This window comes from Dromiciops gliroides, chromosome 3 (assembly GCF_019393635.1).
Source record: "Dromiciops gliroides isolate mDroGli1 chromosome 3, mDroGli1.pri, whole genome shotgun sequence".
Lineage (NCBI taxonomy): Eukaryota > Metazoa > Chordata > Mammalia > Microbiotheria > Microbiotheriidae > Dromiciops > Dromiciops gliroides.
The window spans coordinates 617,165,445-617,186,211 of NC_057863.1; the positions used below are offsets into that span (position 1 = coordinate 617,165,445).

Sequence of the window (20,767 nt, forward strand, 5' to 3'; positions counted from 1 at the left end):
AACCCCAATTGCCTCCCTAAAAAAAAAAAAAAAACCCAAATGAGGAAAGTGAGGCAAACAGAGTTAAGTGACTTGCCCAGGATCCCATAGTTAGTAAGTATCTGAGCTCAGATCTGAACTCAGGTCTTCCTGACTCTAGGCCCAGTGCCCTACCCATTTCACCACCTAGCTGCCCAGAGGGGCAATAGCAGGGAGGACAAAGTGAGGTAAAATGTCAGGACAAAGGTTGCCGACAATGACAGCAGTGCAAGAGTGGAGTGGACTGCCTAGAGATGTGGTGGTCTCCCTTACCGTGGAGGTCTTCAAGTAGAGGCTAGATGACTACTTGTTACATACAGTACAGTGGAGGATTCCTTCTGTGTAGCAATCAATGCTGGCTACTGGTGTTCCTTCCCACTTTGAACTTCTGTGATGTTACGAGTGCATTTCAGTACCCTTAGAGCCACAGCATCTCAGAACTGGACAGAGCCTCCAAAGCCATCTCACGTGAATTCATGGAGGCAGCAGGAGGAAAATTGAGTTTCAGAAACAGTGAATGGTCCAGTTTAATTGAAAATTTGAGTTGGCAAAGGGGATGGTAAGGTTGGCATAAGCCTAGTAAGAGAGGCAAACCCCATACTAGTCAGAGTCCTAAATGCCAGACCAAGGAGTTTAAAAGGCAAGGGAGGGGGGGCGGCCAGGTGGCGCAGTGGATAAAGCACCGGCCCTGGATTCAGTAGTACCTGAGTTCAAATCCGGCCTCAGACACTTGACACTTACTAGCTGTGTGACCCTGGGCAAGTCACTTAACCCCCATTGCCCCGCCAAAAAAAAAAAAAAAAAGGCAATGGGGAGGGGCAGCTAGGTGGTGCAGTGGATGAAGCACCAGCCCTAGATTCAGGAGGTCCTGAGTTCAAATCTGGCCTCAGATACTTGACACTTACTAGCTGTGTGACCCTGGGCAAGTCACTTAACCCTCATTGCCCTGCCCCTCCCCCCAAAAAAAAGGCAATGGGGAGCCACTGACAGCTTTTGAGCAGGGGAACAACATGGTCACAAAATCAGAAACAAAGAATCTCTATGTTGGAATGTTAGAAGGGACTTCAGTGACCATCTAGCCCAACCCTGACCTAAATTGGAGGCCCTGTCTGGAATAGCCCCGCCAAGTGGTCACCCAGTCCCTGCCTGGTCAAGACCTCCAATGAGGGGGGAGCCACTACTTTCCAAGGCAAATTCATTCTCTCTTTGGACAGCTCCCATTGGTAGGAGGTTCTTCCGACATCAAGCTTAAGTTTGCCTCTTTTCAATGTCCCCTCATTGCTCCTGGTTCCTCCCCATGGAGCCAGAGAGAACAATTTCAAGCCCTCTTCCGTATGGTGGTCCTTCCAATACCCAAAGGTCAGACCTGCACTTTGGGAAGATTATTTGGACACCTGTGGCAGATGGATTAACCAAAAGAGGAACAGAAGGCAGGAAAACCCACTACAGTCTATGAGGCCATAGAGACCAGGGGCAATGTCCCATACAATTTTGTACCTCCAAAAACTAATACTGTAGACCAAACAGAGTAACTACCCAAGAAATGTTTGGTGACCGAAAAGCAAACATGATATAGCTAGTGTGTTACAGTGGAAAGAACAATGAACTTGGTGTCTAAAGATCTGTATGACCCTGGAAAAGTCACTCTACCTCTCTGGGTCCCAGTTTCCTCATCTATAAAATGAGAATGAGGCTGGACTATATCAGGAGTTCTCAACTTTTGGAGGGATGGACCCCTCTCTCTGACAGTCCAGTGAAAGCCTATGGATATTTCTCCAGGATGCTACATTCATAATTGAAGGAAATGCTATGTTTCAGTTAATGGATAGTGAAAATAAAAATGTTTCCTCTTCTTGTTCTGCTGAAATTTCCACAGACCCCAGGTTAAGAACTCCTGGACCAGATTATTTCAAAGGTCTCTTACAATTTAATTTTTAAAAACATTTTAAAATTCTATATTCCTATTATAAATCACATCATTTATCTCTGTTTCACCATCTGTAATGTGAAGATAATAATACTTATCCTATCTAACTCCCAGGGTTATAACGAAAGCACTTTGCAAACCTTCAAGTACTAGAGAAATCAGGAGTTAAGATTATTCTTCTCATTGCCATCTAGGATCCTAAACAAGTTCATATTTATGGCTGTGACTGAGCATCATCTTCCTCTCCCTGGGTATGAGGCCACATACCCCAGGCTCCTCTTTGCTCACCATGATCCTAAGGGTCAAATTCTCATCATTCACACATCTGGTCACAGCCCATTATAACAACATCAGTCCCATGTGCCCAAGATAGCTACAGTAGGTCAAGGCCCTTTGATGACACAGGTAACCAGCACCCCCACAAAACATTACTCAACCAACTTCCTTCCCCAAGAATGTCAATAAGGCCCATTGACCAAACCCCACCATCACATCCCAACCCTACATTTAACCAGTCATTTCAAGTTGGCCAATGAAATGGACCAACTCAGAGCTCTGTTTTGATAGAAGCCATAAGTCAAATGGAAGCTCCTTGGGGTGGGGGTGGGGTCCGTTCTTCAGTAATGGGGAGTTGGGAGTGTCACTGTGAATTTTTGAACATGAGCTAACTGAAAACAATGGTTTAAGTACTGCCAGTAGTAATTATAAATCAATCATTGATTGGGTTGAAATTTAACTTGCTGCCATTCTATGTCTTGAATTCAGGTATAGGTATAAGATCTATAAGATAGCTGATTCTTTTTTTTTTTCACTGATTCATTATTGAAGAGAAATGTCATGTGCCCCTGCATAGTCTGAGGACTGCCACAGGTGGTCATCTGCTCCTGAGAAAGTCGAGAGGTTGACCTTGTGAAGGAGAAGCTAGGATTCTCTTAACCCATCTCCATCTTGGTGAACAAGACATTTTTCCACCTGGTTAATTCTGAGCCTGGCTGGGACGTCCTGCCTTACAACTGGCTGCCTAACGATGCCTACCTGAAATCAAACAGAATTAATGCTGCTATGTCCTTGCTTTTCTCCTCACATAGCAAATTCCATCGATAGGGGCAAGCATCAAAGAGATGAACTCTGTGGGTGATTTTTGATTAGTAAATGCTAGTATAGCACTACCACAGTGAGAAATCATTTTGAATTGTCATTCGAACCACAAGTAACAGCAAACATAAAATCCTTTTGTTATGTTCCTATGACAATGCTCTCCTCACAAGGGTGAATTAGTGAGAAATGTGACCCAATTTTCAAAATTGGATTAAGAATTTTACATGTAAAAAAATTGTTTGTAAAATAATAGTAAGAGGGACACAGAGTCACTTTCCAATTCAGGATGAATCTGTACATAGATTACAACCTTCTGGAATAACACATCTCACTGAACTTCTCTGGGCCTCAGTTTCCTTATCTGTGAAATGAGAGGATTAGATCAGATGACCTCCAAGGACCCTTCTGGAGCTAAACATCTAATTCTCACACACACACACACACACACACACGCACGCACGCACACAAATGGTAAATCCCAAGGTTCTCAGGATGGCTAACTAAAATAAAGAATACCAATACCAACTTGTTAAAAATTAACTAGTATCCAAGGAACTCCTAACACCTGTAAAATCTCGTTCGTCTTCACAATTTTTAACTGCCACTTCAATCAAATAATCAGCAAGTATTTATTAAGTCTCTTCTCCTGTCTAGCATTGTCCTAGATGAGGTCCTGCCCTCCAGGATCTTACATGCTATCTGGGAAGACAACACGTACATATAGAAGGGTGTATATAAAATACATAAAAAGAGCACATAAATACAAGATGATCTGGGGAGGGGCACACTAGCAGCCAGGGAGAATCAGAAGGAAAAGGCTACCTGTAGATAGAGATACTTGTGGGGCAGCTAGGTGGCGCAGTGGATAGAGCACCAGCCCTGGATTCAGGAGAACCTGAGTTCAAATCTGACCTTGGACACAACACTTACTAGCTGTGTGACCCTGGGCAAGTCCCTTAACCCCAATTGCCTTACCAAAAAAAAAAAAAAAAAAAGGAAAGAAAAGGTAGGCTGATAGAGATACTTGTGCTAAGTATGCTAACACTTTATATATTATCTCAGTTTACCCTCACAACAACCCTAGAATTTAGCTACTACTAGTACCTACACAATGTGTTTCTTACAGACACAGAAACTGAGTCTTCAGAGAGCTAGGTGATTTACCCAAGCCCACATCGCTAGTAAGAGTCTGAGGTAGGATATGAATCCATTCTCCTGACTCCAGTTCCAATACTCCATGCCCCTCACCACACTGCCTCACACTAGCCCAGGCTGCCACAGGATTTCCCTAAAGGTCCCCACCATTCCTAGAGTTCCACTGGGGATGGGGGGGGGGGGGGAAGAAAGCCAGATAATTCCTTGAAAGGTAGGGAAAGCAGTGAAGGAGCAAAGAGTTCTCAAGCTAACAGGGTTTGCAAGTTGGGAGAAATTGAGAATGGTGGTCAGCCACACTTAGAGCTCACACACACTAAGGCAAAATTGAGGGGTGCTGTGTACCTTATCTAGTTCAGTCCTCCAGTCAGTTGAACTCTGGAGCCTGAAAACCAGGACTTCCCCTCTGGCTGGTCAGCTCTCTTGTCGTGAATCTTCAGTTTTGTCCCTGACACCACCTTCTGCCTCTGGCCTTTTCCACCTAATCACCAGATCCACCCAGCTCCAGTCACTTACACAAGGACCTCCCCAGCCTTGCTCCCTCCCTCCTCATTGCAGAACCGAAGGCACCATGAACCCTGCCTAGCCACATTCTCCATCAAACCCTTAGGCCCCAGCCCCACCCTGGGAAGGGCCCCATGGGGCAACACATTGAAATAAGTAGAGGGAGGACACTATTGTTTCCACTTTGCAGATAAGGAAATTGAGGCCCAGCTCAGTTCAACTAGTTGTCCACAGGTCCCAGAGTTCACCTATGACAGAGCTAAAACCACAAGTAATGCCTCTTGACTCCCAGTCCCAGGCTCCCCCTTCCTCATCCCAGGAAATTGTTTCTTTTTTTAAATTTTATATATATATATATATTTTTTTAATTAAAATATATATTTAAAATATATTTTATATATATATATTTTTTGGTGAGGCAATTGGGGTTAAGTGACTTGCCCAGGGTCACACAGCTAGTAAGTGGAAAATTGTTTCTTACCAACCAAACTCTTCCAAGTCACTCACATTCAAAGACCTGTGACCCAGACAGTGGTGACCACTCTACAGAAGCAGAGTCAGTTTGCTTTGGCCACATCCCCTGCCAGTCACAGAGGCCCAAGGATCCAAAGGACATGATGGAGAGGGGGAAAGGGAAGAAATCAGTCTTTCAAAGTAACCATTGGGGTTAACTGGGAACCTTTCATAGAGGAGAGAGTTGCAATCAGTGTACATTATAAGAGGATTTTTAAAAAAATAAAAATAAAAAAAATAAGAGAATTTAGAATAAAGCTACAAGGGACCTCACCAAAGCATTTATCAGATTGACAAAACCCCTTTATAGCAAAAACTAGACTCTGCCTGAGGGGCAATGAGGGTCACACAGTTAATAAGTCAAGTGTCTGAGGCTGGATTTGACCTCAGGTCCTCCTGAATCCAGGGCCGGTGCTCTATCCACTGCGCCACCTAGCTGCCCCTTGAAGATCTCTTAATGACAGACGACTCACTACTCCATGTAGCATTGCATTCTACTGGGGACTGCACTGATAATGGTTATATTGATCTGAAATCTGCCTCCCAGTAACCTTCTCCTAATGTTCTCAATTTTTCTGCCCTTGGAGCCAAGCAAAATAAACCTCATCCCTCTTCTATATCAGAGAGTTCCCTTTGTGGCTACTATGTGTTGTTGTTTTTTTCATCTCTCCCTTCTTTTTCCATTTTTGGATACTTAGCAATCATTTTGTCAGAATTTTATGTCATTTTTCAGTCACGTCCTACTTTTTGTGACCCCATTCAGCGTTTTCTTGGCAAAGATCCCTGAGTGGTTTGCTGTTTCTTTCTTCAGATCATTTTACAGATGAGGAAACTGAGGCAAACAGGTTAAGTGACTTGCCCAGGGTCATACAGTCAGTTAAGTGTCTGAAGCCAGATTTGAATCCAGGAAGATGAGTCGTCCTGACTCAAGGCCCAGTGCTCTATACACTGTGCTTCCTAGATGAATCATATCCTTTCCCTTAAAACACTGCCTCCCATACATACCACCCCATTAGCTTGAGCAGTGAATATCACCAAGGAATTCTAGAGGATTATTGTTATCAAGGACTTAGTGTCCCATTTCCTGCGTCCGGGAAGGGGGGATCCTGTTCCTGGTGAAAAGTTCAGGAGAGAACCTTCCAATCTAATCCTCCTTGATTCAACCTGGCCAGACTCACCCCACATGAGGTATGTCTGAACTGGGGTATAGACTCCACCATTCAGTTCATCTTAGAACTAGAGGTTCACAAATCTAGAGCCAGAAGGGACTTTCGAGGTCATCAAATCTGGTGTTTTACACACACACACACACACACACACACACACACACACACACACACATGAAGCAACTGAAGCCCAGGGAAGTTAACTTTTCCCAAGGTCATGTAGGTAATAAGTGTCAGTGGCTGGATTCGAACTCAGATTCTCTGACTCTGAATGAATCCCTCTGGTCTCCCTTTTTCAACAAGCAGTTCTTCATTTTCTAGTTTTGTGGTTGCATGCCCAATTCTCTTTTTCTCTATTTTATTGATGTGATGTAAGCAGTTAGGGATATAAAGTTTCCCCTAAGTACCATCAACAAGTATTTATTAAGCACCTAAAACTTGAGAGACACAAGTGCCCTGGATAGAAAGGCGATCTCGGCCCTGCAGAAGCTCAGAATTTAAACAGGAGACGAGGAAATAAAATGTTTACACTGATAAATGAGAGCCCGCTGGAGAAGGCGGAGAACACTAGCAACCAGCAAGGTAAGGAAAGGCTCCTCGAGGAGCTGAGCCGTGAGGATAACCAGAGGACCCGCTTTCCAGGTATGAAGGCAGCTTAGGCAAGGTCGGGTTCAGTTAACAGCCAGAACAGTTTGGCTTCAGCCTCAAGCATATTAAGGGGAGTAACAGGAGATAAGAATGGAAAGAGAGGCTGGAGCCAGACTGTGCATAACTAACTCTAAAAGCCAAGCAGAGGGCTTTGTACTTGAGAGGTCTAGGGGTCACAGTGGCTAGAGAGCTGGGCTTGGAATCAGGAAGACCCGAGTTGGAATTCTGTCTCAGACACTGTGTGACTCTGAATGAGGCGCTTAAGTACTCTGTGCCTCAGTTCACTCCTCAGGGAAATGGGGATCGTCATAACACCGCCCTCCTAGGATTGTTGGGAGGATCAAATATAACAATATTTGTAAAGTGCTTAGCAAAATCTTGAAGCACCTGTGATATAAATGCTATTGTTCAATCATTTTTCAGTCTTCTTGACCCCGTTTGGGGTTTTCTTGGCAAAGACACTGGAGCGGTTTGCCGTTTCCTTCTGAGGCAAGCAGAGTTAAGTGACTTGCCTGAGGTTAAGTGAGGCAGCTAATAAGTGTCTGAGTTCCTTAGAACACAGAATGTCAGAGCAAGGAGGGATCTTAAAAGAGAAACTTCAGAGCTGGAAGACTTCAGACTTGTATTAAAAGATGCAGAGTAGGGGCAGCTAGGTGGTGCAGTGGATAAAGCACAGGCCCTGGATTCAGGATGACCTGAATTCAAATCCGACCTCAGACACTTGACAAGGATGAGCTGTATGACCCTGGGCAAGTCACTTAACCCTCATTGCCACACACACACACACACACACACACACACACACACACACACACAAAATGTTGGGGGGGGGGAAGAGAGATGCAGAATGAAATGATCTGGACCCAGAGAATAATTTATATAAGAACAATAACACTATAAGAAGAAATCTCTGAAAGACTTTGAAAAATCAAGACAATGACCAACCAAGACAACAGAGATGTTAGAAATGAGATACAGAGTAAAACATACATTTACAGACATGGCCATTAGTGGAATTCATTTTGCTTAACTATACATATTTATTACAATTTTTTTCCTTTTTGTTTTCTTTCCGTCTTTGGAGGGCTGGGGAGGGGGAGGGACTAGAGATAGGAAAGGAAGGAAAGAGGGAAGGAGGCAGGGAGGGAAGGAGGGAAAGATAAAAGGGGGAAAAAAAGAAAAAAGGCCCAGGGGGATATTTTTTAACACACAAAAGTGAACAGAAGCAAGGCCAGAAAGAACCATGGACAAACAGGACAGGTCTGAAAGTCTCATGCTGCATTTGTTACATACTTTAAAAGAAAAGCAACCTCTCCAAATTAGAAATACACATTTTCATAGATAACCCTCTTTTTTCTGTATAGGAAAGTGCTCCTTTGATTTTCTGTTTGCTACTTCAGAATAGAAAGACAAAAACAGAATGTAGGTGCAGGAAGGAATCTTAAGTATCATTTGAATCAATCCTTTCCTCTTTACCAGGGAGGAAAATGAAGCCAAGAAGGGGAAGCAACTCATTCAAGGTCACACAACCAAGTCAGTGGTAGAGAAGAAGGATCCCATGAAAGAGGAATGTGGAGCACAGTAACTGCCACAGCTTCTTCTAACCCACATGACATCCCTGCATATCATTCTCCCCGTTATATGATAAATGCAGGAGCAGCCCACAGGAGACTGGGCTTGCCCAAGGTCACACAATGAATAATTGATGGTCCTCTCTTCCTGGGCAGAACAAAAGGCATCCTAATCAGGATGAGAAATTTCCAGCGGGCTGGACCCTTAAGAGTCATCTATTCCAGGGGCAGCTAGGTGGCGCAGTGAATAGAGCACCGGCCCTGGAGTCAGGAGGACCTGAGTTCAAATCCGGCCTCAGACACTTAACACTTACTAGCTGTGTGACCCTGGGCAAGTCACTTAACCCCAATTGCCTCACTAAAAAAAAAAAGAGTCATCTATTCCAACACCCAAATTTTACAGACGGGGAAACTGAGGCCCACAGAGGTTAAACAATGTGCCCAAAGTCACACCACCCACCAGTAATTATAAAGGCAGGGGAAATGATAGCATTCTTCTTACTCGTAGCTACTGCTTTGAGAAAGAGTTCCTCCCAAGCATCTTGTTTCTGGCTCAGTCAGTGAGCTCTCCCAGGTTGCTGATGAAGGTTATTTCTCCGTCTCTACCCCCTACACCTCCCACTTCCCCTCAGCCCCAGGTTTCTCTTTTTAACACCATTTTAGGACATGCCAAAGCAAAGCAAAGCAAAGGTAGCTCACTTACTCTGTCTGGGGCTGGGCAGCTGCAGGATCTAGGGAAAACAGAGGGGAGCCAGTTAGGGCGACGGCCTCCTTAGAATGTCCCCTTCCCCTCCTCCCCCACAACCTGGCCCTGATGCTCAGGTGTCTGGGCCAGTCATGCTAGCCCCAGTTGGGCTGGTCCCAGAGGAGCTCAGTACATACCCGCCCCATTTCCCAACCTCCTCCTGGGGAAGGGGAGGCTCGAGAGGACACAGATCTCAGCTGCAGTTTCTAGTCTGGGGCTCAGTTTTCATGGGTCTCTTCCCCTCCACCCAGTCCCCCAGGGCTCACAGGAGAAGGCCAAGAGTTGTGTAAGCCTTGATTTCACACACACACACACACACCCCTCTCTTCCAGGGTGCCCCCATCCTCCCCCCCACACCAATAGCCCGGCTCAAAACTCCAGATGGTGGCAGCTGACCAGCAGGGCATCAGAGAGGGCAAGCTTGCCAAGGAGCCCGTTGTCCTCCTGCTTTCAGGAAGTTTCTGTCAATCCAGTCCTCAGATCAACTCCCCAAAGTGACAGAGTCCAACAGCCTGGGAGCCACTACTGAATACCAGCGAGATCTTTTGTCTCTCCCAACCCGCCCTCTCCGGGTCTCCCCTGGGGGGGATGAGCTGCTAAATACAGGCGAAGAGGTCTCTTCCCCTGCTGGACCGAGGGGGAGGCAGACTTCAAGAGAAGCCTCCTTATGTGCAACTGTCTCCGGAACGGAGCCAACTCAGCCAAAACATCCATTTAAAAAGTGCCAAAGTAGCCCCAGATGTTCCAGAAATCCAAGGAATGTGGAATTCCCAGAGCCCAGAATCCGAAGGAATTTTCCCAGTTCAGCTCTCCAGGAGCAGGAGATGAGCTAAGACCCACCAGGACTGGTCTGGATCAGAGAGACAAGCCAGTTATGGGCATGGGGTGGGGTGGGGTGGGGGGGAACCTGCCCTGCACCCTCCCCTAACTCCCCAGATGCAGCATAAAGAGGCTTCCTGAATTCATCTCACCGGTGATGGGGGCAGCATCCGAGGGGATGAGCGGGGGCTCCTCATCCTTCCCTGGGCCCGTTCTGGGATCCTCTTCCTCTTCATCAGTGTCATCGAACTCGAAAGCCTCTCCGGGGTCCTCCTCAGCCTCGGGGGGAGTCCCAGGAACCTCCTGAGCTGGCTGCTCTCCTGGGGAAGGTGAAGGAAGGGAAGGGAGAAGTTAGCAGGGATCGAGGAGGGAGAGACAGGGCAGGGTCAAGCAGAGAATGAAAGGGGGAGCAGCTGGGTGGGTGGCTTACAGAACAGGAGGGAGAAGGAGGTTTTCAGAGTTGATCCATGGGGTTAAGAGGAAATTCACTGATCTCTACAGCTAAGAGAACTATCTGCTCCATTCCCGGCCCAGACCTAGTAGCCTTAAGTGCAGATTAACTGTGGCATTCTTTGGGGAACAGGAGAAGGGTGTCTAGGTGGAACGGCCTTTGTGAAAATGACCTTGCCTGGCATTCAAGGCCTTTCATAGGCTGGCCCACTAATCTCATTACTCCAAAATGCCCTCTGCTTCAGCTAAACTGAATGTCTCTCCTTTACATCCTGGAAGGACACCTTCTCACCCATCCCTATCCTTATTCCCCAAAACTGGACTCCTGTCCTTCCCCCCTCACTGCTTCCTGAATCCCCACCCAACTTTTAAAGACCAAATCACATGCTACCTCCTCCAGGGAGTCTTCTCTATTTCCCCACCCCAGCTTGCCATTCATATTATACTTTGTTTTATACCTCTCTGCTGCCCTGATCAGTGAGATTATGACATAAATCTGTGTTTTATTGTCTTAGCCCATCTCCATTCTAGATAGGAAGCTGTCTGAGGACAGAAGCAACATCTAATGAAACTGTAAGCCTCCCCCGTGTCCTGCTTCCTTCAATATCTCAAGAATCCTTTTTTTAAATTAACTTTCACTGGGGCAGCTAGGTGGCGCAGTGGATAGAGCACCGGCCCTGGATTCAGGAGGACCTGAGTTCAAATCCAACCTCAGATACTTAACACTTAACTAGCTGTGTGACCCTAGGCAAGTCACTTAACCCCAATTGCCTCACCAAAAAAACAAACAAACAAACAAAAATAAATTAACTTTCACCACACGTGCTTCATAGTACATAGACTCTGGAGCTAGAAAGGAACTTAGAGACCATCTGGCCTGACCCCTTAGTTTTTCAAGTGAAGAAACTGCACCAAGAGAGGGTGGGCAATTCCCCAGCTCACACAGGGAGTTAAGTGGCTGATCAGAGATAGATTTATTCGAAGCCAGATTCTCTGACACCAAAGCTCTTTCCTTTATACAACGCTGGCTCTCCATGATAACTTGGTAATCTTCCCTCTTTTGGATGGGAGAGGGGAGCAGACCTATGATTTAATTAGTGTGGGGATCTCCTGGTGAGGGAAACCCCTCGACCAAAGCCTACCTTCTCTAACTTGGTCTTAGACAGTTGCTTTGGACTATAAGAGGTCAAGTGACTTGCCCAAGGTCCCACGGCTAGTCTTTATCAGAAGTGAGACCCAACCTCTACGCTCTCCACTACACCATGATATCTCTATTACTAAGCATAAATACTCATTGAGACTTGTTGTGCCCTCTCTAACCCCCAAGAAAATCATCTTCTGGAGGCAGCTAGGTGGCACAGTGGATAAAGCACTGGCCCTGAATTCAGGAGGACCTGAGTTCCAATTCGGCCTCAGACACTTGACACTTACTAGCTGTGTGACCCTGGGCAAGTCACTTAACCCTCATTGCCCCACCAAAAAAAAAAATCATCTTCCTCTTAAGGCTTTTTGAACTCCTGTTGGCTAGGCCTCAAAAATTAGCATTTAGCCCATTCGTAGATAGTAAAGTTTTGGGTTTGGATACTGGGTTCAAATCTCACCCCACCACCACTACCACTTATTAGCTGTCTAGCCTTGGATAAACCTCTTAAACTCTCTCAGTCTCAGTTTCATTAGATGTAAAACTGGGTTCAAAAGGCCTCCCTCACAGGGTTAATGTGAGGCTCCAGTGACCAATGAACCTTGGAAACCTTAAAAGATTTACTTCCAACTACCTCCATGATGGCGATCAAGCCCTCTCGGTACCAGAGGAGGCCTGAGCTCTGCTGACAAAGCTTGGAGAAACCCCAGGTCACCCCGAAGAAGCCCTTCATGAATAACTTGTATGAACCTCAGTGTGGGGCCAACGCCACATGCCAAGCACAGGCAGAGTGGTATGTGGTCTACTATTTATCTCCCATAAATCTGATTCTACAATTCAACCCTCTAAGCTAGGTTGGCGAACAGGGCTGGGAATGATGAGGAGAGGTCTTCATGGTTCAACAGAAGAAAACACTAGCTCTAAAGTCAAAGGACCTCATTTCAAATCTCACCTCCACTGACAACTACTTGTATGACCGTGGAACATTCCACTGGCCAGACCTCGGTTTCTTCATCTGTAAAATGGACTAGATGTCCTCTTAAGTCATTTGCACTTGTAGAGCTACAATCGTCACAGAAAAATTTTCAAAACTTCAATGTTACTTTTATTTGTTTATTGGTGAGGCAGTTGGGGTTAAGTGACTTGTCCAGGGTCACACAGCTAGTAAGTGTCATGTGTCTGAGGCCAGCTTTGAACTCAGGTCCTCCTGTATCCAGGGTGGGTGCTTTATCCACTGTGCCACCTAGCTGCCTCTTCAACTTTTAAAACAAATCCTAGGTGCATCTAGGTGGAGCAATGGATAAAGCACCCACCCTGGATACAGGAGGACCTGAGTTCAAAGCTGGCCTCAGACACATGACACTTACTAGCTGTGTGACCCTGGACAAGTCACTTAACCCCAACTGACACACACACACACACACATAAAAATTCTACCTCTGAGAAAAGCGCAGGAGGTAGTGGGATTTCCTAAGTCACATATCAGTTTTATTTAGAAACATAACATTTAGAGCTAGGAGGGATCTCTGAAATCATCAAGTCCAGCCTCTTCTTTTGACAGCTGAAGAAACTGAGGCCCAGGGATGGAAAGCGAGCCAGAATTCAAGTGAGCCCAGACTGTGGGGTGTGTGTGTGTGTGTGTGTGTGTGTGTGTGTGTGTGTGTGTGTGTGTGTGTGTACACATGTAGATATGTATACATGGTAGACCTGTGTCCACAAACAGCTAACAAAAAATCTGTTCAGAGTTTCAATGAGCCAGCTCACATCTAATACTGCTAAGCCCCCAACACCACCCCAGCCCAGCCCACCATGACTGACTCAGAGTCAGTTTTCCCTGTTTCTCTCTGCTTCTCTCTATCTGCCCTTCAACTCTGCTTCCAACTTTGGGACCCCCAAGTCCCTTTTTCTCTTCCTCTCCTCTCCACATCTTTCATCCTCTGGTGGTGCCATAGAGCACAGAGCGCTGGGCCTGGAGCCAGGAAGACTCATCTTCCTGAGTTCAAATCTTGCCTCAGATACTTATTATTTGTGTGACCCTGGGCAAGTCACTTGGCCCTCTTTGCCTAGTTTCCTCATCTGTAAAACGAGCTGGAGAAGGAAATGGCAAACCACTGCAATACCTTTGCCAGGAAAACCCCAAGTGGCATCACAAAGAGTCAGACACAACTGAAAATGACCCCATCAGAGTCATTGGTGGGAAGGGATTTCAAGAGGTCATTTAGTCTATACCCCCACCTCTGGCAAATCCATATACAAATTGTCCCAGGCAAAGGGACCCAGATGTAGGGTCCAAAATGCCAGTCATAGCCCTGCTGGATATTCTTTCCCATGGGAAAGCAAAAGCTCGAGTTTCGCCCAAGAAAACAGAGAAATCACATAACACACGGGATTAATCTGTGTGTCATGTGGGAAAATGAGCCAGTTATAATCAGATAAAGCTGAATCGACATAAAGAATGCCTTGTGCCCGAATAGGGTTTTATGTCCACACCTGGAACATGCCCTGCCTCCCCCACCCCCATCTGAGTCCCAACTTGGCAATCTTACCCACTCTTCAAGACCAGGCTCAAGTGCCCACAATGACAGATGGGAGGCATAGAGTGTATGGTGTGAGCATCACTGCAGGAAGAGGGCTAGATGGTGGCCCCTCTGTCAAGCTCTGCCTGAAGAGACAGAATGGAAACACACACACACATGCGTGCACGCACACACACGGATGTTTCCAGGACCTAATAAGTCACAGGGCTGAAACCAATCAACAAGTATTTATTAACTATCTACTATGTGCCAGATAGGCAAAAATGAAACAAAGACTCATCCAGTCCAAAGCCCCACCCTGACCTCAACATTTTACAGAGGAGGAAACTGAGGCTAGGGAGTGACAAATGTCTTACCCAATGTCACATGGCTAATGAATGGCCTTCCCATCTAGCACCCTTTCCCGAAAACCCCGGAAAAGACTTTGTCACCTTAGTCACTGAGGTGACAAAGATTTTAGCTTGTCCTTTGGACTTTCATTAGCCCACTCATGCAATTCAGTTCAACAAACATGTATTAAGCACCTACTATGTACAAAGCGCCATTTAACTCTTGGTCCTGTGGTAAGTAGTAGGTTTAAGGCATAAAACTCAAGCACTCGGGGCAGCTAGGTGGCACAGTGGATAGAGCACCAGCCCTGGATTCAGGAGGACCTGAGTTCAAATCTGGCCTCAGACACTTAACAATTACTAGCTGTGTGACCCTGGGCAAGTCACTTAACCCCCATTGCCCCGCAAAAAAAAAAAAAAAGAAGGATCAGAAAAGGCTTCTTATAGAAGGTGGGATTTCAGATGAGATCTGAAAAAAAATCAAGGAAGACAGAAGATGGAAATGAGAAAATAGTATTCCAGGTATAGGAGACAGCCAGTAAAAATGTTCTGAATCAGGAAATAGAGTGTCTTTTTTGAGGAACAAAAATGAAACCAGTTATCAGTAGATTTTGTGGAGGAGAGTAATACGTAAGAAGACTGGAAAGTTAGGAAGGTGATGAAGGAATCTAAAACCCAAAATTAGAAAACCTTTCTCTCAGATTAAGGTGCTGAGAGGACTATTTGAAGGCAGAGCAATGAAATAAGGGGGTGAACATTGCAGCCCATCAATTCTTGGCATATGACTGTATTTTAGAGTTTTGAAATCTATACCTGAGAAACTATTCATCAAATACCTGTCAAGGAACTATGGGAAGATAGGTTCATACCTGACAGAGAGATGGATTTTCTTAACTTTTGCCTCACAAGGTAAGGATGAGTCATTGACCACTAGAGGCTCTGATTGAGGCACTGGAAGACAGAAGCTAAAGAATAAGTTTTAAGAAGAAATGACAGTAAGGTTTATTTTTTAAAGTCAACTGAGTACAGGAAGAGTCACAAATAGTGGGTAGAGAACAAAAAGATTTAGGTTTCCAGCTCAGACAATTGATTCTAGAGCTACTTTGATGGGAGCCTGCAGTTTGGAAGTCACTGTGATTGGTTGGAAAAGAACTGGATCACATGTGAAAGCTCATCATTTGCGCTGATGACTGAAGGAGGACTGAACCCTCCTACTGGGTATAGTGCTATTTGAACTTATGCTTTGGAGTAACATCTAAGACCAAAAGGAGGGGAAACCTCGCAGGGATAGCTGGTTTGATGAGGAAGAAACAAGATGAAATACAAGTTTTACATCTGTTTTGCTATATGCTAGGCTAATTGGTTTGCTAGAAGATGGTTAAAGAAAGATCTTCACCATTCAGTGAAGAGTTGGCTGGGCTTGTCTGCATTGACAAGACAGCTAACCTAAGGGGCTTTATAGTTCTCTGCTTAAAGGGAACTGCTTGGCACTGAACAATAATCCTTTTTTTTCAATGAAATGAGCACTGGATCAAGGGCCTCAGTGAGCTTTTTAAGGGATCCTCCTCCAGATCAGGCCCTATGACCACAAGTGTCCCTTGGGTTCTCCCTCTATACTTCTTCACTTGGTGATCTCATCAGTTCCCAGGGATTTAATTATCATCTCTACCCTGATGCTTCTCAGATCTACCTGTCCTACCCATGTCTCTCAGATGAGCTCCAATCTTGCATCTCCAACTGACTTTCAGACATTTCCACCTGGATAGCCATCTTAAACTCAATACATTATCTTTACCTTAAATCCTATGCCCCCTCCCCACCTTCCCTATTACTATGGAGGGCAAAACTATCTTCCCAGCCCCCCAGATTCACAAAATAGGAGTCATCCGGGACTCTCCACATTCTCTCAACCCCCCCCCCAAGCTGTTGCCAAGGCCTATCCATTTCACCTTTGCACCATCTCTCAAATCAAAGCCCCTACTCAGGTGCGAGCCCTCATCACCTCACACCTGGTCTACTGTAATAGTAATAATAGTAATAGTAATAATAGTAATAGTAATAGTCTGTCTACTTCAAGTCTCTCCCCACTCCAATCCATTCTCCATTCAGTGATTTTCCTAAAGTTCTGGTCCATCCATGTCACCCCCTACTCAATATATTCCAGTAGTTCTCTGTTGTCTCCGGGATCAAATACAAACTGCCCTCTTTGGTGTTCTCTAAAGCTCCCTCCTACCTTTCCAGTCTTCTTACACGGACCTCCTTGACACACAGTCTTTGATCCAAGGACACTGACCTCCTACATGTTCCATGAACAAGACACTCCATCTCAGCTCCAGGCCTTCTCTCTGGCTGTCCTCCGTGCCTGGAAGACTCTATCTCCTCCGCTCTGACTCCTAACCTCCCTGGCTTCCTTTAAGTCCAAACAAAAATCCCATCTTTTACTAGAAGCATTTCATGTCAACCCCTGTTCATTCTAGTGCCTTCCTTCTGTTAATTCTTTTCTATTTAACCTGTGTAGAGCTTGTTTGCATGTTATCTTCCCCATTAGATTGTAAGTTCCTTCAGGGCAGGAACTGTCTTTTGCCTCTTTTTGTATCCCAAGTGCCTAGCACAGTGCCTGGTACGGAGCAATTGCCTAATAAATTGCCTAATAAAAAAGCAATTGTTTGCTTCCATCTTTCCTTGCTCCAATTTAGCCTTCATCAAATGCCAGTGTAATCGTCCTCATGATTAAGCCCCTCCTTCAAAAGCTTTCAATACCTATGGTATATGATGCCAAGTCATTATCTTGGCATTCAAGGTTCTAGACAGTTTGGCTTCAATCAGCAATGGCGCAATGGCTTGAAACCTATCCTTAGGAAGACCCAGATTTAAGTCCCATCTTTAATACTGACTGTGCCAGGGGCAGCTAGATGGTGTACAAGGTAGAGCATCAGCCCTGGAGTCAGGAGGACCTGAGTTCAAATCCGGTCTCAGACACGTAACACTTACTAGCTGTGTGACCCTGGGCAAGTCACTTAACCCCAATTGCCTCACTAAAAAAAAAAAAAAATACTGACTGTGCCACCCTGAGCAAGTTACTTCATCACGTTGTGCCTCAGTTTCCTCCTCTGTAAAATGAAGAGATGGGAGCAAATAACCTGCTCCCCTAGGCTCCCTTCCAGCTATTGATCCACAGCCCTGTGATCTGTTCCAGGCTTAGCGAATCCTGCTCTCTCCCTCTTACACTTCCTTTGTCTTCCTTTCTTTACATTTATGGCTTCTCCAGGCAATGTCACGTAAGCTCCTTGAGGAAAAGAATTGTTTCATTTTTTGGTTTTTGCATCTACATACCTAGCGTTCCTACCTGCACATAGTAGGTACCTAATAGATAATTCCATCATCTGAACCTAGAAGGAACCCCAGAGGCCATCTAGTCTAAATTCTTCATTTTACAGCTAAGGAAACAGAGGGCCAAGGAGGTGTCAGTGTGGTGGAGATGGTGGTGGAGAGAGTGCTGCACCTGGAAATCAAGATGACCTGGATTCAAATTCTACCTCCCACACAACCTAGCAGCATGGCCCTGGGCAAGTCACTTAACTTCTGTTTTCTCCTCTGCCTCTGTTTTCTCCAATGCACAATGGGGCTAATGATAGCACCTAGCACACAGATAACATATATAAAATACTTTGCAGACCTAAAAGTACTGTATGAATGTGAACTATTATTATTTTTATTAAGTGACTTGCCCGAGGCTACTCAGTAAACTCCAGAAGCAGGATCTCTGACACCAGAACTACCCACTAAGGGGCAGCTAGGCGGTGCAGTGGATAGAGCACTGGCCCTGGATTCAGGAGGACCTGAGTTCAAATCCCGCCTCAGACACTTAACACTTACTAGCTGTGTGACCCTGGGCAAGTCACTTAACCCCAATTTACACACACACACACACACACACACACACACACACACACACACACAAAAGAACTACCCACTAGTCTTGTCATAGTACCACAGTGCTGAATTGAACTGAATTAACAAGCTTTAGAATCCAGGCTTTTCCTGACTCTCAGCTATTATCTTTCTCTCTTGATCCGCTGTGCTCTTATAAAGGTTCAGGCCTTAAAGACTCCTTCCTGACATCTGGCTTGTGACTATGGATGGGATCATGGGGCAGTTAGGCGGCACAGTACATAGAACATTGGACCTGAAGTCAGGAGGACCTGAATTCAAATGTGCCCTCAGATACTTACTAGCTGTGTGACCCTGGGCAAGTCTGTCTGCCTCAGTTTCCTCTTCTGTAAAATGAGCTGGAGAAGTAAATGGCACACCACTCCAGTACCTTTGCCATGAAAACCCCAAAAGGGGTCACAGAGAGTCAGACATGACTGAAAATGACTAAACAACTATGAGATCATTCTTGACTCCTCACTCTACCTTCATCTCAAGCATCCAATCCATTGCCAAAGCTTTCATTTCTACCTAAACAACATCTCTTGTATAAACTCTCTTCTCTTGGCCCACACAATTCCCATCCTGGTTCAGGTCCTCATCTCCCCTTGCCTGCACTATAGCCTCCTAATTGGTCCCCCTGCCTCAGATCACTCCCCACTCCAATCCATCCTCCACTCAGCTGCCAAAGTGATTTTCCTAAAACCCAGATCTGACCGTGTCACCCCCTACTTAATAAACTGCAGTGGCTCCCTATCACCCCCCACCCAGGATCAAATATAAAATCCTCTTTTTGGTATTAAAGCCTTTCACAACCTGGCCTCTTTGTAACCTTTTTAGTCTCCAGGGACTGAACTCCCTTGAATGCACTCTAATACCCAGTGACACTGATCTTGCTATTCCTCCCACAAGACTTTATCTCCCAACATCATGCTTTGCACAAATAGTGATCTCCCAGACCTGGAGCAATCTCCTTCCTCATCTCTACCTCTTAGAATTCCTGGTTTCTTTGGAGACTCAGCTCAAATGCCACCTTATGACAGAAGCCCTTCTCCATCCACTCAGCTACTAAACTAACACCTTCGCTTTCTGAGGTCACCTCCCATTTATTCTTGTATGTACTTCCACATTGTCTCCCCCATCAGACTGAGAACTCCTTAAGAGCAAACACTAAGTGCTTAATAAAAAAAAAATTTGATTGACTGATTGCTTCTGCCTGAAGAATCTTCCCCATTCCTATCCCTGCTGACCTGGGAGAAGACAAAGAGCATGAGGCGTAGGGAAGGGAAGGAATGAGCATCTGGCCTCAGACCAATTAGCTGTGGGATCCTGCTTAAGTCACTTAACCTCCGTCTGCCTCAGTTTCCTCATATAGAAAATGTTGGGGGGCAGCTAGGTAGCGCAGTGGATAGAGCACCGGCCCTGGATTCAGGAGGACCTGAGTTCAAATCTGGCCTCAGACATTTAACACTTACTAGCCGTGTGACCCTGGGCAAGTCACTTAACCCCAATTGCCCAGCAAAAAAAAAAAAAAAAGAAAGAAAGAAAAGAAAAGAAAATGTTGGTTTAAATTTAATTTTTTTTTTTAGTGAGGCAATTGGGGTTAAGTGACTTGCCCAGGGTCACACAGCTAGTAAGTGTTAAGTGTCTGAGGCCGGATTTGAACTCAGGTCCTCCTGACTCCAGGGCCAGTGCTCTATCCACTGCAGCGCCACCTAGCTGCCCCCAAATATTGGTTTAAATTGATGACTTCCAAGGCCCTTTCCAGTTCCAGATCTATAATCCCATGAAAAAGTCCTCCACACAGCGATAAAAGGAAGCCAAACCCTGAGCCAAACACAACAAAGTTTGTGCCAAATTTTTAAAGTGAGAGTACACAGCCTTCCTTTCTTTTAATGACAAGAATGAAAAGTTACATCTCCTGTTGAGGTAAGCATTCCGCAAGGCGGTGTGCTGAACTTTGCAGTGAAAGAACTTTGTTAAGAAGCATCCCTGAGCTCAAACAAAGCTCATCAGTTGTTGTGTAAATGGGCAGTCCACAGTAGCAGCCTCTACTTCCTGACTGCCCAGGCACCACTTCTGAACTCTTGAAATCTGGCTTTCTATCCCCAACATTCCAATAAATCTGCTCAGAAGTGACCCCTGAAGGGCAGCTAGGTGGCGCAGTGGATAAAGCACCGGCCCTGAATTCAGTAGGACCTGAGTTCACATACAGCTTC

At 45.5% G+C, this 20,767-nt stretch overlaps 1 protein-coding gene across 5 annotated transcripts in view; it reads right to left on the minus strand.

Annotated features, from left to right (window-relative positions):
- ARHGEF10L (Rho guanine nucleotide exchange factor 10 like) overlaps positions 1-20,767 on the minus strand; it is a 237,951-nt gene that overhangs the window by 173,246 nt on the left and 43,938 nt on the right. For all 5 annotated transcript variants that reach the window (XM_043997671.1, XM_043997670.1, XM_043997669.1 and 2 more), the window contains exons 3-4: positions 10,314-10,481; positions 9,301-9,328 (exon numbers count right to left, since the gene is read on the minus strand). In XM_043997671.1, coding sequence (XP_043853606.1) covers positions 9,301-9,328; positions 10,314-10,481 — 196 coding nt within the window. The remainder of the gene's footprint in view (positions 1-9,300; positions 9,329-10,313; positions 10,482-20,767) is intronic.